The sequence below is a fragment of the Hemitrygon akajei genome, chromosome 3 (assembly GCF_048418815.1).
Source record: "Hemitrygon akajei chromosome 3, sHemAka1.3, whole genome shotgun sequence".
Classification (NCBI taxonomy): domain Eukaryota; kingdom Metazoa; phylum Chordata; class Chondrichthyes; order Myliobatiformes; family Dasyatidae; genus Hemitrygon; species Hemitrygon akajei.
In genome coordinates, this window is record NC_133126.1 from 105410995 (window position 1) to 105430671 (window position 19677).

General features: G+C 41.3%; 1 protein-coding gene across 4 annotated transcripts in view; it reads right to left on the reverse strand.

Moving 5' to 3' along the window:
- Window positions 1-19677, reverse strand: part of ryk (receptor like tyrosine kinase) — a 334382-nt gene that overhangs the window by 261778 nt on the left and 52927 nt on the right. For 2 of the 4 annotated variants that reach the window (XM_073040549.1, XM_073040548.1), the window contains exon 2: window positions 17817-17938. The exons of 1 other annotated variant lie outside the window; for it this stretch is intronic. In XM_073040549.1, the coding sequence (XP_072896650.1) occupies window positions 17817-17938 (122 nt within the window). Of the gene's footprint in view, window positions 1-17816; window positions 17940-19677 lie in introns of those variants that run through there. One more of the 4 variants, XM_073040550.1, reaches the window with a different exon arrangement.

The window sequence follows — 19677 nt, forward strand, 5'->3', positions numbered from 1 at the left end:
CTATAGAATACCTCCAGTAGAGTATCTGCTTCCTTCCTGTTCCTGACTTCCACCCATACTGACTCAAAAGAGGATCCTGCTACATTACCCACCCTTTCTGTAGCTGTAATAGTATCCCTGAAAAGTAATGCCACCCCTCCTCCCCTTTTCCCCCCTCTATTCCTTTTAAAGCACTGAAATCCAGGAATGTTGAGAATCCATTCCTGCCCTGGTGCCAGTCAAGTCTCTGTAATGGCCACTACATCATAATTCCATGTATGTATCCAAGCTCTCAGTTCATCACCTCTGTTCCTGATGCTTCTTGCATTGAAGTACTCGCACTTTAGCCCTTCTACCTTACTACCTTTACACCCTTTATTCTGCTTCTCTTTCCTCAAAGCCTCTTTATATGTTAGATCTGGCTTTACTCCATGCACTATACTTGCAGTTCTCGCATGACTTTTATCCTCCTCCAGCTCACTATCTGCTCTAACACACTGGTTCCCCTCCCCCGCAAATCTAGTTTAAACCCCCTGGAGCAGCACTAGCAAACCTTCCCGCAAGGATATTAGCCCCCCTCCAGTTCTGGTGCAACCCACCCCGTTGGAATAAGTCTCACCGTCCCTGGCCCAATTGTCCAGAAACATGAAGCCCTCACTCCTGCATCACCTCCTTAGCCACGTATGTAGCTGCATTATCTTCCTATTTCTAGCCTCACTAGCGCGTGGCATGGGGAGCAACCCTGAGATTGCAACCCTGGAGGTCCTGTCCTTCAACTTTACATCTAACTCCCTAAACTCTCTTTGCAGGACCTCCTCCTTCTTCCTATCCACGTCATTGGTCCCTACATGGACCACGACATCTGGCTGCTCACCCTCCCTCTTGAGAATACGGAGAACTTGATCCCAGGTATCGCGAATCCGGGAGTCTCAATTTCTCCCACAGAACCACTTGTCTGTCCCCCTAACTATCGAATCCCCTATCACTACTGCTCTCCTCTTTTCTCTCCTTCCCTTCTGAGCTGAGAGTCCAATCTCGGTGCCAGAGCCGCAACCACTGCAACTTGTCCTTGGTAGGTCGTCCCCACCAACAGTATCCAAAACAGTATCCTTATTGTTGATGAGAACGGCCACAGGGGTGCTCTGCTCTTCCTGTCTATTCCCCTTCCCTCTCCTGACTTTTAAGGGTGACTATCTCCCTGAAACTCCAGTCTATTTCTGCCTCTGCCTCACGAATGATCCGAAGTTCATCCAGCTCCAGTTCCCTAACTCGATTTGTCAGAAACTGCAGCTGGATGCACCTTTTACAGGTGTAGTCATCAGGGACAATTGCACTCACCCTGACTTCCCACATAGTGCAAATGGAGCATCCGACTGCTTCCATTACCTACTTCTAACATAATCAGATTAATTAAAGGAGCTTACCTTAAAAGCTTGTCCTCAGTCTCTGCTCGCCGAAGCCTCTCGAGCCAAAGCCTTCCTACTCTGTCTCCCACTACTCCACCGCCCGCTCCGTCAATCTGCTCACTTTTTAAACACTCCTGCTGTCTCACAGGCCGACCTCCATGCGCTTGTGCAGTCGTGCCCTGTTCAAACTGCCGAAGAAATGGCCTTTCCCCTCTCAATCTGCTCGCTTTTTAAAATCTCCCGCTGTCTCACAGGCCAACCTTCACACGCTTGCGCAGTCATGCCCCATTCAAACTGCCAAAGAAATGAAGTGAATTTGGCCTTTTCTCCTTGGAGCGATGGAGGATGAGAGGTGTATAAGATGATGATTGGCATTGAATGTGTGGATAGTCAAAGGCTTTTTCCCAGGGCTGAAATGGTTGCCACAAGAGGACACAGGTTTAAGATGCTGGGGAGTAGGTACTGAGGAGATGTCAGGCTTAAGATTTTTACTCAGAGTGGTGCATGCGTGGAATGGGCTGCCAGCAACAGTGGTGGAGGCGGATACGATAGGGTCTTTTAATAGGATACCTTTGAGAGGTACATGGAGCTTAGAAAAATAGAGGGCTATGGGTAAGGCTAGTAATTTCTAAGGTAGGGACACGTTCAGCACAACTTTGTGGGCCGAAGGGCCTGTATTATGCTATAGGTTTTCCTGTTTCTATGCTCAAGTTCCCACTGACTATTGGAAGAGGGGCAGGATTGATACTACAATCCTGCTAGTGAGCCTCCACTTGTTTCTAAACTTTGCTAATTGGTCTCACGGGACAATCCACCAAGAATGTAATCTTGTAAGTACTGCTGTTATGCCCTCAAAAAGGGTACAACCCACCTCACTTGCATACACACCGTTTGCCACATCTGTAGCATCTATATCCTGGAATATAGAGGTAACAAGTCCCTCAGCCATGTTTTAGTTATGGCATTAACATCTGAATCTTCAGAGCCAATCCACACTCTAAGCTCGTCTACCTTACCTGTTATACTCAAGTACGAAAATAAAATAAATAAACACAGTTTAACTGACTATTCCTTCCCCTGCCAAATAGCTGAAAGACTGAATAGGAAACCAAGGAGTGACTTGTGGAGGTGGAAATAATTATAACGGGCAAATACAGTCAGCCAATAACTAGAGGTCACAGGCTTAAACTGAGAAGGGAAAAATTTAAAGGAGATGACTATAATATATAGGAACAGAATTAGGCCATTTGGCCCATCAAGTCTTTTCATCATCACGGTTGATCCAACTTCCTCTCAGCCCCAATCTCCCTGCCTTCTCCCCGTATTCATTCATGCCCTGACCAATCAAGAATCTATCACCTCTGCCTTAAAAATATATAAAGACTTGGCCTCCACAGCCACCTGTGGCAACGAATTCCACAGATTCAACACTCTCTGGCTAAAGAAATTCCTCATCTCTATTCTAAAAGGACGTCCCTCTAGCTTGAGGCTGTGTCCTCTGGTCTCAGACTGTCTCACCAAAGGACACTGTCTCTCCACATTCACTCTGTCAAGGGCTTTCAACAGATTTCAATGAGGACACCCCTCATTCTTCTGAATTATAATGAATACAAACCCAGAGCCATCAAGCATTCTTCATATGACAAGCCATTGAATCCTGGAATAATTTTTGTGAATCTCCTTTGAACCCTCTCTAGTTTCAGCACATCCTTTCAGAGATAAGGATCCCAAACCTGCTCACAATAATCCAAATGAGGCCTCACCATTTTTACTTTTATATTCTAGTCTTCTTGAAATGATTGCTAACACTACATTTCCCTTCCTCACCACAAATTCAATCTGCAAGTTAACCTTTAGGGAAACCTGCTCAAGGACGCCAAAGTTTTTTTTCTATTTTCTCTCCATTTAGAAAATAGTCTACCCTTTAAGTTCTTCTACCACACACTTCCCAACACCGTATTCCACCTGCCATTTCTTTGCCCGTTCTCCCAATCTGACTTCCTCAAAACCTTCTGCCCCTCCACCCATCTTCAGACTGTCTGCAAACTTTGCAACAAAGCCATCAATTCCATCATCCAAATCATTGACATATATAACTTAAAAAGAACTGGCCCCAACACAGACCCCTGTAGAACACCACTAGTCACAGGTAGCCAATTAAAAAAGGCTCCCTTTATTACCACTCTTTGCCTCCTGCCAATCAGCCAATGCTCCATCCATCCTAGAATACTTCCTGTATTATCATGGGCTCGTAGCTTGTTAAGTAGTCTCATGTGTGGCACCTTGTCAAATGCCTTCTGAAAATCCAAGTGCACAACATCAACTGATACTCCTTTGTCTACTCTGCTTATTTCTTCAAAGAATTCCAACAGATTTGTCAAGCAAGATCTTCTCTTGAGGAAACCATGCTGACTATGGCCTATGTTATCAAGTGCTTCAAAGTACCCTGAAACACTATCAACTCCAAAAACTTCCCAACCACTGAGGTCAGACTAACTGAGCTACAATTTCCTTTCTTCTGCCTTTCTCCCTTCTTGAAGAGTTGAGTGACATTTGGAATTTTCCAGACGTCCAGAACCATGCCAGAATCAACTGAATCCTGAAAGATCATTACAAGTGCCTCTCCAATATCTTCAGCCACATCTTTCAGAACTCTGGGTGTAAATCAACTGACCCAGGTGATTAATCTACCTTCAGTACTGTCAGACCTTTCAGTTTCCCAAGAACCAGACGAGATATACCCCAGGCTACTCTGGGAGGTGAGGGAGGAGATTGCGGAGTCTTTGCCACTGATCTTTGCATCATCAATAGAGACGGGAGAAGTTCCGGAAGATTGGAGGGTTGCTGATGTTACTCCATTCTTCAAGAAAGAGAGTAGAGATAGCCCAGGAAATTATAGACCAGTGAGTCTTATTTCAGTGGTTGGTAAGTTGATGGAGAAGATCCTGAGAGGCAGGATTTATGAACATTTGGAGAGGCATAATTTGATTAGGACTAGTCAGCATGGCTTTGTCAAAGGTAGATCGTGCCTTATGAGCCTGAATGAATTTTTTGAGGATGTGACTAAACACAATGATGAAGGTAGAGCCACAGATATAGTGTATAAGGCATTTGATAAGGTACCCCATGCAAGGCTTATTGAGAAAGTAAGGAAGCATGGTATCCAAGGGGACATTGCATTGTGGATCCAGAATTGGACTTGCCCATAGAAGGCAAAGAGTGGCTGTAGACAGGTCATATTCTGCATGGAGGTCAGTCACCAATGGTGTGCCTCAGGGATCTGCTCTGCGACCCCTTCTCTTCATGATTTTTAAGAATGACCTGGATGAGGAAGTGGAGGGATGGGTTAGTAAATTTCTGATGACACAGAGGTTGAAGGTGTTGTGGATAGTGTGAGGGTTGTCAGAAGTTACAGCGGGACATTGATAGGATGTAAAACTGGGCTGAGAAATGGCAGATGGAGTTCAACCTAGATGAGTCAAGTCAAGTCACTTTTATTGTCATTTCGACCATAACTGCTGGTACAGTACATAGTAAAAATGAGACAATGTTTTTCAGGACCATGGTGTTACATAACACAGTACAAAAACTAGACTGAACTACGTAAAAAAAACAACAGAGAGAATGTTACACTAGACTACAGACCTACACAGGACTGCATAAAGTGCACAAAAACAGTGCAGGCATTACAATAAATAATAAACAGGACAATAGGGCAAGGTGTCAGTCCAAGCTTCGGATATTGAGGAGTCTGATAGCTTGGGGGAAGAAACTGTTACATAAGTGTGAGGTGGCTCATTTTGGTAGGTCAAATATGATGGTAGAATATAGAGTTAATTCAAAGACTCCTGGCAGTGTGGAGGATCAGAGGGATCTTGGGGTCTGAGTCCATAGGACACTCAAAGCTGCTGCGCAGGTTGACTCTGCATATGGTGCACTGGCCTTCATCAATCGTAGGATTGAGTTTAGGAGCTGAGAGGTAATGTTCCAGCTATATAGGACCCTGTTCAGATCCCACTTGGAATACTGTGCTCAGTTCTCATCACCTCACTACAGGAAGGATGTGGTGTATAGAAAGGGTGCAGAGGAGATTTATAAGAATGTTGCCTGGATTGGGGAGCATGCCTTATGAGAATAGGCTGAGTGAACTTGGCTTTTTCTCCTTGGAGTGACGGAGGATGAGAGGTGACCTGATAGAGGTATATAAGATGATGAGAAGCACTGATCGTGTGGATAGTCAGAGTCTTTTTCCTAGGGCTGAAATGGCTAGCAGGAGAGGGCACAGTTTTAAGGTGCTTGGAAGTAGGTTTTCTATGTTTCTACCTACCTCTCTTGTTATGGTAATTTCCCACAGTTCATGCCCCGACACCTGGAACTTCCACCATTCTGCGTGTGTCTTCCATAGTGAAGACTGATGCAAAATACTTAATCAGTTTGTCTGCCATTCCACTGCCCACCAGTACTACCTCTCCAGCATCGTTTTCCAGAGGTCTGATATCCACTCTCGCCTCTCTTTTACATTTTCTGTATCTGAAGAAACTTTTGGTATCCTCTTTAATATTATTGGCTAGCTTACTTTCGTATTCATTCTTCACTTTTTTTTGAGACTTGTTCTTGCCTTCCGTTGGTTTTTAAAAGCTTCCCAATCCTCCAACTTCCCACTAATTTTTACTCCATTATATGCCGTCTCTTTGGCTTTCATGTTGGCTTTAATTTCTTTTGTTTGCCATGGCTGTGTCATTTTTCCTTTTGAGTATTTCTTTCTCCTTGGGAAGTACAGGCAGTCCCCGAGTTATGAATGTCCAAGTTACAGACAACTCGTACTTATGAACAGAGGGAGGAGAACACCGTCCGCCATTAAAATCAGATCATGACGCCGTCCGCCATTTTAAGTCATTGCCGTTAACACTGTGTTGAGCTTATAACTTTGTATTTGGCTTAAATATTTCTCAGCAAGATTCACCCTGATCCTCCTTTTCCAGTCAGCACCGCCCCCACTTATTCCATTTAACCTGTCTCAGAGCAAGTGGACTTTAGGACCCTGAGTGACCCACCGCCCGCTGTTGCTGCTGTATTTTTTTTTAATTAAGTGCGTTCGTGAACATTAGCCAGATCAGAAATGCTGATCAAGTCAACTAGTTCCTAAAGAGTACTCTGATAGGCCAATTAGACAGTTCACTGCTGCTCAGCAATAGAACATAAAATCCGCAGTTTTCTGTTCCATTGACGGAAAACGATCACGATTGAAAATAAAGTGGAAATAATAGAGAGACTGGAAAGAGGTGAAACATCATCAGTCATTGGAAAAGCGTTAGGTTACAGTCCGTCAACGAATGGAACAACTTTAAAGGATACAGGTAAAGGATAAAGTGAGAATAATGGAGCATGTGAAGGCCCTGCCCCAATGAAAGCTACAATTATTACTAAGCAACACAGTGGTTTAATTTTGAAATACATACGTTTCTTAAGTGTTTTATATGTATAGAAAGGTAATATATATACTATATACTAAGACAAATGTTTGACTAACTGACGCTAAGTAATACCAGATGCATCAGTTCCAACGTATGTACAAATCCGACTTAAAGACGGACTCAGGAACTCTTTCGTAACCCAGGGGCTGTCTATATACCGCAGATTTCGCACTACAGAGCGCACCTGATTAAAAGCCGCTGGCTCTAATTTTAGAAAGAAAATCAATTTTGTACTTGTACAAGCCGCACCGGATTTTAGGCCGCACCGGATTTTAGGCCGCAGGTGTCCCACGTTGTAATATGAGATATTTACACAGAAAGATATTACACGTGAGGATTTTTTAACTTTTAATTAAATCCATATGGTAACATAAACAAATACATATTGCAAATGCTTTTTTTTTAACCGTGCCTGTAACACGGCTACTTTTAAATATACATACGTATCGGTAACACACAAATTACGTTGCGTATACTTTTTTACTGAACAGTGCACGAACAACATTCCAATATCTCCTAACGACTGGTAAAAAATATATATACTGCAGCCTACCAGTAAAAGTTATTGATCGCCTTTAACTTAAAAGCAGCGTTCTCGCGCTCCCCCCCACCTTTCCGTTTATCGCAAACCGGTATTTCCCACAAGACGCGGCGAAACCGGATGTGACGTCATAGCATCCCAGGATGTAGTACAGAAAACAAATATACCGGGTACTTAAAACACTTCTAACTTTAACTAGAAAATACTAACAAATGAATTACTAAGCGAAAATATTATAAACTAAATAACTGCCATAAAGGCAGCACAATGCTTTTCTTCGAGTGTTTTCCATGTTGATGAGGGTGAGTACAAATGACTGATTTACAATAATTTAATTGTGAAAGTGCGCTTGATTTATCGTACAATTTCATTGGACCTCTGTGAACTACTCATCAATTTTATTGGTCTACTGTTACAAGGCAAAATGTTTTTGGCGGCATGAAAAAAAATCATGCATTAGCCGCACCGTAGTAAAGGCCGCAGTGTTCAAAGCTGTTCAAAATGTGGGAAAAAAGTAGCGGCTTATAATCCGACATCTACGGTATATCCTGTGCCTTCCAAATTGCTTCCAGAAATTCCAGCCATTGCTGCTTTGCCATCATCCCCATCAGTGTTCTTTTCCAATCAATTCTGGCCAACTCCTCTCTCATGCCTCTCTAATTCCCTTTACTCCACTGTAATACCAAGACTTCTGACTTTAGCTTCTCATTCTCAAATTTCACGGTGAATTTGATCATATTATGGTCATTTTACCCTAAGGGTTCTTTTACTTTAAGCTCTCTCAACAATTCTGGTTCAACATCCAATCCAGAATAGTTGATCCTCTAGTGGGCTCAACTATGGGTTGATCTGAAAAGCCATCTCGTCAGCACTCTAGAAAATCCCCCCCTCCTGTAAACCAGCACCAACCTGACTTCCCAATCTACCTTCATATTCAATGCATATTGTCCCCATGACTAATGTAACACTGCCCTTTTGGCATGCATTCTTCTTTGTAATTTGTAGGCCACACCCTTACTACTATTTGGGGGTCTGTATACAACTCCCATCGGGGTCTTTTCACCCTTGCCGTTCCTTAGCTCCATCCACAATGACTCAACACCTTCTATGTCACCCTTTTCTAACGATTTGGATCGATTTGAAAGGCTGCTGGTTTTCTGGAAGAGCTGCCAGGCAAGGCAGTAGAGGTACATCAAATTTTAATGTTTGAAAGGCATTTGGGCAGGTACTTGGAAAGGAAACCCATAGCGGGCTATGAACTGGTACACACAAATGCATTAACAAGATGGGACAAAAAGCCCCATTTCTGTGCTGTGTAATTCTGATTAAGGAAACCAGTGGATTCTCTTTGAATATGCACTATTTTAGATACTCATATTAAAGGCTGATAGCAATCAAGCAAAACTCTTGAAGAATCATTATTCAGATAAACGATAAGGATGTCCATATACATGCCATGGTTTGTAATTTTGAACATGACGCTGGAATTGGTGCCATCATAGATAGTAAAGAAAATCATCAAAGGTTACAGGAGATGTTGGTCAGCTGAGTAAGTGAGCTGAGGAATGATAACTGGCTTTAAATTCAGACATGTGGATTTTTGCATTTTTGGGTAGTCAAAGTGGCATAGACTGAATCGTCAGGCTCTGGGTAATCCTCCAGAACAGAGGGACCGAGGATTACAGGTACATAAGTTCACTGAAAGGAGCATCAGGTGGTGAAGGAAGCATTTGCCATGCTGGCCTATCAGTCAAGGCACTGAGATAGGAGTTGGGACCTTGTGTCACAGTTGTAGAAGATGTTGGTGAGACCACATATTGGAATATTGTGTCCACTTTTGATTGCTCTGTTATAGTAAAGACATCATTAAACTAGGGAGAGTACAGAGAAGTGTTCCAAAGATATTACCATGACTCATGACTTGATTTCTAGGAAGAGGTTGGTAGGCAAGGACTTTATTCAAATGTGGAGTAAATTTACCTTACCTATGCCCCTCATGGTTTTATCCATCTCAACATCTTATAAAGGTGGTTAAAACTATGTGGGGTATATAGACAGGATGAATGCACATGGTCTTTTCCTCAGTTATGGGGAACCAAAAACTATTGAGGACATACAGTGCCTATAAAAAGTATTCATTCCCCTTGGAAGTTTTCATGTTTTATTGTTTTACAACACTGAATCATAGTTAGTTTTATTTGGCTTTTTTAACACTGTCACAAAAGAATCTTTTTCTGTTCATCAAAGTGAAAATAGATCTCTACAAAGTGATCTAAATTAATTACAAATATAAAACACAAGATAATTGATTGCATAAGTATTCAACCCCTTTAATATGACACCAAATCATCACTGATGCAGTTAATTGGTTTTAGAAGTCAGATTATTAGCTAAATGGAGATGATCATGTTTAGTCAAGGTGTTTCAACTGACTGTAGTAAAAATACACCTGTGTCTGGAAGGTCCAACTGCCGGTGAGAGTCAGTATTCTAGCAAAAACTACACCATGAAGAACAAAACAACACTCCCAAGCAAATAAAGGTTATTGAAAAGTACAAGTGAGGAGATGGATAAAAGAGAATTTCCAAGTTACTGAATATCCTTTGGAGTAATCATCAAGAAATGGAAAGAATATGGCACAGCTGTAAATCTGCCTAAAGCAGGCCGTTCTCAAAAACTGAGTGACCTTGCAAGAGGGGACTGGTGAGGGAGGCCACCAAGAGACCTATGACAACTCTGCAGGAGTTACAAGCTTCAGTTGTCAAGGTGGGAGAGTCTGCGCATACAACTGTTGCCCAGGTGCTTCACCAGTTGCAACTTTATGGGTGAATAGCAAAGACAAAGCCACTGTTGAAAAAACTCACATGAAATCTCAGGTAGAATTTGCCAGAAGGCATGTGGGAGGCTCTGAAGTCCGCTAGATGAAGGTTCTATGGTCTGATGAAACCAAAACTGAGCTTTCTGGCCATCAGACTAAACACTATGCTTGTTGTAAGCCAAACACTGCACATCATCAAAAATATACCATCCCTACTGAGAAGCATGGTGGTGGCTGCATTATGCTGTGGGGATGCTTCACTGCAGCAAGGCTCTGAAAGGCTCGCGAAGGTAGAAGGTAAAATTAATGCAGAGAAATCCTAGAGGAAAACCTGGTGCAGTCTGCAAAAGACTGCAACTTGGGAGAAAAGCTGTTTTCCAGCAAGACAGTGACCCCAAGCTTAAAGCTAACGTTACACAGGAGTGGCTTAAAAACAAGTTAATGTCCTGGAGTGGCCAAGTCAGAGTCCAGACCTCAATCCAATTGAGAATTTATGGCTGGACTTGAAAAGGGCTGTTCACTCATGATCCCCATGCAATCTTACAGAGCTTGAGCAGTTTTGTAAAGAATGGGGAATAATTGCAGTGTTCCAGATGTGCAAAGGTGGTAGAGACCAATCCGCACTGACTCAAGGCTGTAATTGCTGCCAAAGGTGCATCTACTAAGACTTAAAAGGTGTGAATACTCATGCAATCATGAGTATCAATGTGTTTATATTTGTAATTAATTTAGATCACTTTTAGAGATCTGTTTTCATTTTGACATGAAAGAGTCTTTTTTATGTTGATTAGTGTCAAAAAAGCCAAATCGTATCCATGGTAATTCAATGTTAATTGAATCAATTAAACATGAAAACTTCCTGGGGGGGTGGTGAATAGTTTTTATAGGCACTGTAGTTATGAGGTGAGAATTTAAAAGGAACAGAGGGCAACATGCAGAGAGTGGAACAGGCTGCCAGAGGAAGTAACAACATTCAAGAGGTATTTGGATAAATACATGGTTAGGAGCTTTAGAAGGTTATGGGCCAAATGCAGGAAAACAGGATTAGTTTGGTGAACGGGGACAATTTTTAAATACTATGCTACAATTGTTTATTGAGAAGAGGAATCTATGATCCAAGAGGAATTTCATAATAATCACAAGAAATTCTGCCACAATTCTGTCAGAGTGAGCAACCTCCAATTTTTGAACAGTGATCCTTTTTATACTCTCGAGCATTTTGCTCCTCATTCCACAGCGTTAAGACCATCCCAGTATCTCTATGTTTTAATCAAGTCTCCTTGTACTTTTATAAACTTCAGTAAACACAACCCTGTCCAAACTTCCCTCAATAGGCCACCCCAGCCTACTAAATATTACCATTCTATCTTAAAAAAGAGACCAATGTTGTACCCTCTATTTCAGTTGTGACCTTACCAATGCCCCTTATACTGAAGTACAATCTGGTATTTATTCCCTCTCACACTAAATATTATGATTCTCTTTGTTCTCCTATTTGTTCCCATAGCTGCATACTATCATTCACCAAAATGCCTTTGCACTTGGGGCTTTGTAGTCTCTCACCTTTTGGATGATGTGGTTGTTTCCACTTTCACCATCAAAATAATCAATTTCACTTTTTCCCACATCATATTCCATTTGTCAGGTCTTTGCCCATTCAATTAGCACACCTTAGTATTGTCAATGATCCTTCCCATCATCCAACAATCTTTTTGATCTCTGACCATCAGGTAGGAGATATCGTAGCATAAGGACAAGGTTAGGCAAAACAACAGAATGGCATAAAGGTGGTTGTGTAATCTGAAGTAGCATAAAAAGGAAGTACTGAAATAACAATAAAAGAAGTGGTAGAATTAACGTCTGGAAATGCAGCAACACTTCCGGGAAATGGATGTTCAAGACATAGATGGCTCAGAAGTCTGATAGCAGTATGGAAGATGCTATTCTTGAGTCTTTGTCATCTAGGCTTTCATAACTCTGGTATCATCTTCTAGATGATAGAGGGAAGAAAAGAGAATGGCAGATTGACAGGCACCTTTGGTAATACTGTTAGCGACGTAACATTGGGATGGGCTGGATGGAAGGAAGAAGAGTCTATGTTGGAATGGGCAGAGTTTACCACTCTCATCAGTCCAAAACAGAGCAATGGCTAATACCAAGCTGAGATGCAATCCATTAGGATATTTTCTGTAGCATCTGTAGAAGTACAAGAGAATGCTCATGGATAAACCAAATCTTCTCAGTGAATGAGATTGAGGAGGACATGGATAGTAGAGAGAAAGAGACTTCCATCACTAGACCTGATAACATAGCTCATATCCTCTTTCCTGCATCTTATACTTTGTTTTCCTGAAATTCAAGCTTACTCTCTTGAGCCCCATGAACCTTCCCGCTGCCACACACCATTCTCAAACATTTCTCTGTGGTATGCTGGTGATGTCAAAAGATCACAAGGACAGGGACAACTTGTGTGCAGAATGCAATAATACCTAGTTATGACAACAACACACACAAAATGCTGGTGGAACACAGCAGGCCAGGCAGCATCTATAGGGAGAAGCGCTGTCGACGTTTCGGGCCGAGACCCTTCGTCAGGACTAACCGAAAGGAAAGATAGTAAGAGATTTGAAAGTACTATCTTTCCTTTCGGTTAGTCCTGACGAAGGGTCTCGGCCCGAAACGTCGACAGCGCTTCTCCCTATAGATGCTGCCTGGCCTGCTGTGTTCCACCAGCATTTTGTGTGTGTTGTTGTTTGAATTTCCAGCATCTGCAGATTTCCTTGTGAAGACCTAGTTATGGTTGTGACTGATCAAATTTTAAGCTGATTGATGTATATAATACAAATCTGCACTCTGGTTTTACTGATTTGAGTACACAAATATTCTGAGCAAGTTGCTGCTTTAGTGTATCAGTTGAAGTTATTGTAAAAAAAATTTTTGCTACTTGAATTTTCTGTTGAATTACCAGCTCATTTCATTGATCTGAAACATGCAACACCATGTGCAATTGCCTTTAAAATGTTCAGCCCCACAAGAATAAAGCAACACTCCTGAGAAATACAAACTGCTCACAAAACAGCCTGTGGACTTGATGATATGGTTTTGAGTCATGCTGCTAAGTGAATAACATGGTGGCCTAGCTGGTAAGAGCCACTGCTTCACTGCCCAAGTTCAATCCTAACATTAGGTGCTAGCATTTTCGAAATTTCATGTTCTCTGTAAACATATGGGTTTCCTCTGGGCATTCCAGATTTTCCTCCTATAATCGAAAGTCATGCAAGTTGGTAGATTAACTGGCATTTGTAAATTGTCCCTAATGTGCCGGTAAATGGTAGAACCTGGAGGAGCTGAGGGGAATGTCAAGAGAATAAAATAGGATTAGTGTACATTAGTGTACATTAGTCTGTGTGGTTTGACTGGCCTGCTGGCACACTGCAGCTCTCTCAACAGCCCATCAACGCGAAACAAGTGGCAAGGGATGTGGGACACCAGAGGCCACGGCACAGACATAAAGGTGACCACATCTTCCCTGTGTACTTGTGTTCATCTTGCTACAAGTTATGCATAACCAGGACTGGATACCATTCTAGCAATATCTTTCTGCACTTTTATTCTATGCCTAACATAACAGAGGAAAGCATGCTTTGTGTCTTTTCAGTCCACCTACTTAAATGCTCTGCTACTTTTACATATAGTGGGCTTTGGTTAGTTGGGACACATCAGGCCCAGTACATATTGGCCCAATTAAACAGCTGCCCTGATGAGCTGAAGTTTCATGGAAATAGCTAAAAAGGTATAAAAAGATAAACTAAAAAAGAGATTATGTATTTAAATGAAATACAAAACAAATTTGAACACTACCAATAGTACTACAGTACTATAAAACTTTGTATTAGTTCCAAATAGTTTTTGATTGAGGAATTTGTATGCATGAAAAAAATATGTACAGACACCTAGTGCAGATAATCGAACGCATTTATTCGCCATCGATGAATGCATCCTCCAAATTTTCATTTTTATTGTAACGTTCAAGATGATCACCAATACCTTTACATTCTTCATAGTTCCTCATTTGTTGAAGTAGTGAAATAGTTTCATATTCACTCCCGGCTATTTCTGGCAACTCCAAGCCTGAATCACATCACTTTCACTGCATAGAACAATACAGCACAGGAACAGGCCCTTCAGTCTACCACATTGTGCCAAACGAGTTAAAATAATTAAACATGTGGGCAAACTAATCTCTTTTGCCTACACAATGTCCATATCTCTACATTCTCTCCACATTCATGTATCTAAGAGCCTCTTACAACACCTCCATCATGTCCGTCTACACGATCACCCCGGTAGCACATTCCAGGCATCCACCACTATCTTTTGTTTAAAAATAAAATACCTCCTCTTATCTTAAGTGTATACCTGCTAGTACTAGACATTTCAACCCTGGAAAAGATACTGGCTACCTACTGCATCTAAGCCTCTCATGAGTTTAAGGTTATATCAAGTCTCTCCTTAGCCTCCCTGTTTCAGAGAAAATAACTCAAGTTATCCAACTTCTCCTTATAGCAAAAGCCGTCAAATTCAGGCAGCATCCTGATAAACCTCTGCTGCACCCTCTCCAAAACCTCAAAATCCTTTCTATAATGGGATGATCAGAATTGCATGCAATACCACAGATACAGTTAAATCCGAATGTTTAAAACTCAGCAAGTGTGGAATTTTGAATTAAATGGATCTTTTGCATCTATATTTACATGGGAGATGGGCACAGAGTCTATAGAAGTGAGGCAAGACAGCAGAGAGATCATGGACCGTATATGGATTACAGGAGGAGATGCATCTTAAGTTGAATTAAATTGGATTAACCCCCAGGACCTGTCAAGGTGTTCCCCTGAATCTCATGGGAGACTAGTGTAGAAATTGAAGGGGCTCTAGTAGAGGTACGTAAAACATAATTAGCCATAGGTGAGGTGTCGGAGAGTTTGAGGAGAGCTAATATTGTTTTACTGTTTAAGAATGGCTCTAAGAATAGCCAGGAAAGCCTGAAATCAGTAGTGGGTAGTTATTGGAAAATATTTTAAGGGACCAGAAATCTAAATTTTGATAGACAGGGACATATTTTAGGGATAGTCAACGTGACTTTCTGTAGGTCCTATCTAACCAATCTAAGTGAGGTTTTCGATGAGGTTACCAGGAAAGTTGAAGAAGGAAAGACAGAGAATGCTGTCTACCTGAACTTCAGCAAGGGCTTTGACAGGTTGGTCAAAAAGGTTCAGTTGCTAGGCATTCAAAGTGAGACAGTAAATTGGATTCAACATTAACTTTGCAGGAGAAGCTGGAGTGGTAGTAGATGGATGTCTTTCTGGAGGCCTGTGAATGTTATGTGCCACAGGGATCGGTGCTGGGTGCACTGTGGTTTGTCATCTATATCAACAATCTGTATGATAACATGGTTAACTAGATCAGCAAATTTGCAGATGACATCAAGATCTGGGATGTAGTGGACAGCGAGCAAATCTATCAAAGCTTGCAGCAGGATCTGGACGAGCTGGGAAAATGGGCTAAAAAAATGGCAGATAGAATTTAATGCAGACAAGTGTGAGGTGTTGCACTTCAGTAGGACAAACCAAAATGCAGTAAACAGTAGGGCACTGAAGACACAGTAGAACAGAGGGATCTGGAAATACAGATACATAAAAACATCACAGGTAGACAGGGTCATAAAGAGTGCTTCGGGCATATTTGTCATTTTAAATCAAACTACTCAGTACCAGAGTTCAGATGTAATGTTCAAGTTGCATATGATGTCAGTGAGGTCTAATATGGAGTATTGCGTGCAGCTCTGGTCACCCAACGACAGGAAAGATATCGATAAGATTAAAAGTACACAGAGAAAATTTGCAAGGGTGTTGCCAGACTTTAGGGCCTGAGTTATGGGGGAAAGGTTGATGAGGTTAGAACTTTATTCCCTGGAGCATAGGAGAATGAGGGGAGATTTGACAAAGGTATACAAAATTATGAAGGTAAGGAAAGGATAAATGCAAGTAGGCTTTTTCACTAAGGCGAGACTAGAACTAGATGTCATGTGCTAAGGGTGAAAGGTGAAATGATTAAGGGGAAGCTTCTTCACTCAGGACATGGTGAGGGTGTGGAATGAGCTGTCAGCGGAAGTGGTGGATACAGGTTTGATTTCAATGTTTAAGAGAAGTTTGGATAAGTACATGGATAGGAGGGTTACGGTTGATGGTTGACTCAGCAGAATAACAATAATCCCCTGCAACTCCCACCATCTCCATAGGGATCCTACCACTAAACATTACTTTACCTCCTCTCCACCCCAACGCCACTTTCCACTGGGATCACTCCCTTCCTGATTCCCTTGTCCACTCGCCCCTCCCCACTAATCTCTCTCCAGGAACTTATCTCTACAAGCTAACCCTGCCCATACACTTCCACCCTCACCTCCATTCAGGGCCCCAAAAATTCCTTCCAGGTGAGGCAACACTTCACCAGCGAATCTGCTGTTTATTTTGTCTGGTACTCCCGATGCAATCTCCTCTATATTGGTGAGATCCATCGTAAACTGGGGAACCACATGGTTGAGCATTTCTATACCATCCGCCACACATGGGACTTCCTAGTGGCCACATATTTTAATTCCCATTCCTGCTCCAAGTTGGTGCATGGTCTCCTCTTGAGCCAAAATGAGGTCATCCTCAGGGCAGAGCAACACCACCTTATTATCTGTGTATTCCTCAGACAAAGATGGAGGTTAGTGAATCTCCTAAATTCACTTCCTCAGAGGACCACAGATGCCAGATCATTAAAAGTATTAAATAAGAGGGGAATCAAATTTTTGAAAGATCAGGGAATTCAGAGCTATGAGAACAGATGAGGGGTTAAGACCTGAGTTAGGTTCATACTGATGTGTTCACTTTGAATGGTAGAACAGACATCAGGACTGTGTATACTGAATAAAAGAGCAGCGATTGAAAACTGTTCAGGAGAATAGTGTAAGAAAGAGCACTCATTGAAAGGAGAGTATTAAAAAGATGGAGATGAATGTGTAGTTATACAGACTAGTAGCTTGATGATCAAATTTGAAATGGCAGACAGCTGAGGAACCTCCAGAAAAACGATTCAGATTTATTACATGTACATCAAAACATACAGTGAACTGCATCCTTTGCAACCAACGTACCCAAGGATGTTCTGGAGGCAACTTTTTCTTCCTCACAATAATGTATGATAAAAGACTTTGAGAAAGAGGAGGAATGTGGATCTGTACAATACAAGAAACTGTTATGGGGTGATTTTGTACAAGACATCTAGATTGTACAAGTTTTTGCCCCAAGTTCATTGCAAGCGGATAAAGACACACAAAAAATAATTTCCTTCTCCTCCAACTTCTCTCACAGCTTATGGAGAAATCTTTAAAGTTATTACAGAATGCACTGGTCTGAATTGGTAATGCTACAAACATGGATAATTTGCTTTCTGTGTGATTTTTGTTATTAAGACATGCAAAAAGCAGAGGTGAAATTTAAACACATAATTCATCTGTTTAATTAGAACCATGAAATGATCTTACAGCCTACCTTGGATTTAGCATGCCATGTAAAATGAAGACTGTTGGTCTCCCCCGGTACGAGTAATTTAAAAGGCAACGCATAGTGACTAATAACATCATTCCGCACATAATACAACTCTGCATCAATACCTGTTGAGAAAAAAAGTGCTTCATGTAATACATGTTAACTGCATTGCAAAGCAAATAAAACAAATACTATTTCAACTATAAATTATGATTGACATGAACATCAAAAATGTTACCTAAAAGATTGGAAGTATTGTTATCCAAAAGTGATTTCCAACACAGTATGTACTGATAGAAGAAAGTTAAGCAGATTTCAAGATACAGTCCCGATAGTATGTAATTGGCACATTCATTAGATTTTGTGCATATTCAGTGGGATTAATAGAGTCTAGATCATGAGGCCTCATCACTCAAAATGTCATTTTTGCTTGCAACAACATACAGCCCTGTCAGCATCACTCCACAGAAGATGATGATTACAGCTCCACTTTCTGCACAATCTGCCACCTATCACTAATCTATCTGCAGATTCACTGGAACAGAGAAAGACCAGAAGATCACCCATGTATAAATCCACTCTTGAAATTCTAACTGAATATAAAGGTATTTTGAATACAAAATGTCATAATATACTAACAACATGAATAGTAATGAATATTTTTCCACAGTTGGAGTGAGTAATGACCCAAAGTTTGGACAACTTAAGCGCTGGGACAGATTGAAAAGGCCAGGGTCGGTTCTGCTTGCTTATCTGTGATGTTTACTCAGCTCTATGCTGAACTGCAGTGCCGGCTGCAGTGATGCCTGGCTTTGCATCTTTCAAAAAACTCCAGTTCTGAAGCTAGTTTATCAATTTAATTGGGGGAGGGGTGGTTGTTGTTGTTGTTCCTCTTCCTCCTCCTCCCCACCTCTTCACCCTCTCCCCCTCCCCATGGTTTTTTTTAATGGGTTCTTTTGGGGTTTCTTTTTTGTGTGGCTGCCTGTAAGAAGATGCATCTCAAAGTTGTGTAATGCATACATACTAATAACTTGCTTTGTTTTAAGCACAAACACCCACATAAAATTACAGATCCAATGAAAAATGATTTAAAAAACTCCTGAACTCCCTTGCAAACTTTGTTCATACAAGTTTCCATACCATATTACATATTAGTTAATAATATTGACCAAGTCATTAAACTGCACAAAACACAATGAGGCTCAATACAATACCGCAGTACTCAGAATTTTTTAGACCTTTGCCATACTCAATGTCCTGCTATAGAGCATCACGGTAGTGTAGCGGTTAACGCAACACAATTATAGCTAGGAGCATTGGGGTTTGGCGTTCAATTCCAAAGCCATCTGTAAAGAGTCTGTACGTCCTTCCTGTGCAGCACAAGTTTCCTCCCACATTCCAAAGACAGAACAGCTAGTAAGCCAATCAGTCATTGTAAACTGCCCTGTGATTAGGTTAGGGTTGACTAGGTGGGTTGCTGGGTTAGAAGGGTCGGTTTGCAATAATAAATCATAGTATTTCGACCTTGGGAGGTGGAAATGTGGCGTTAATGCAGGATAAAGTTTTTCAGCCAGTTACTTCCAATCTAAAATCAGAGGCAAATGCTTTAAACTATCAATACCATTCACTGTCAAGTTCCAAGATGTAGTACAGTAGAAGAATATACAATTAAATAACACACAGAACATAAACCTACAAAACTAACAGTATCCACCCTTAATGTTTTCATTCAATATTTTCGTTGGTTCATATAACAGTAAATTAACTTTCTTTATCAACCTTTTTATTAGTTAAATAAAAAAGTACATATATATATATATACACACACACACACAAACAAGATAATTATCACAAATATCTATAT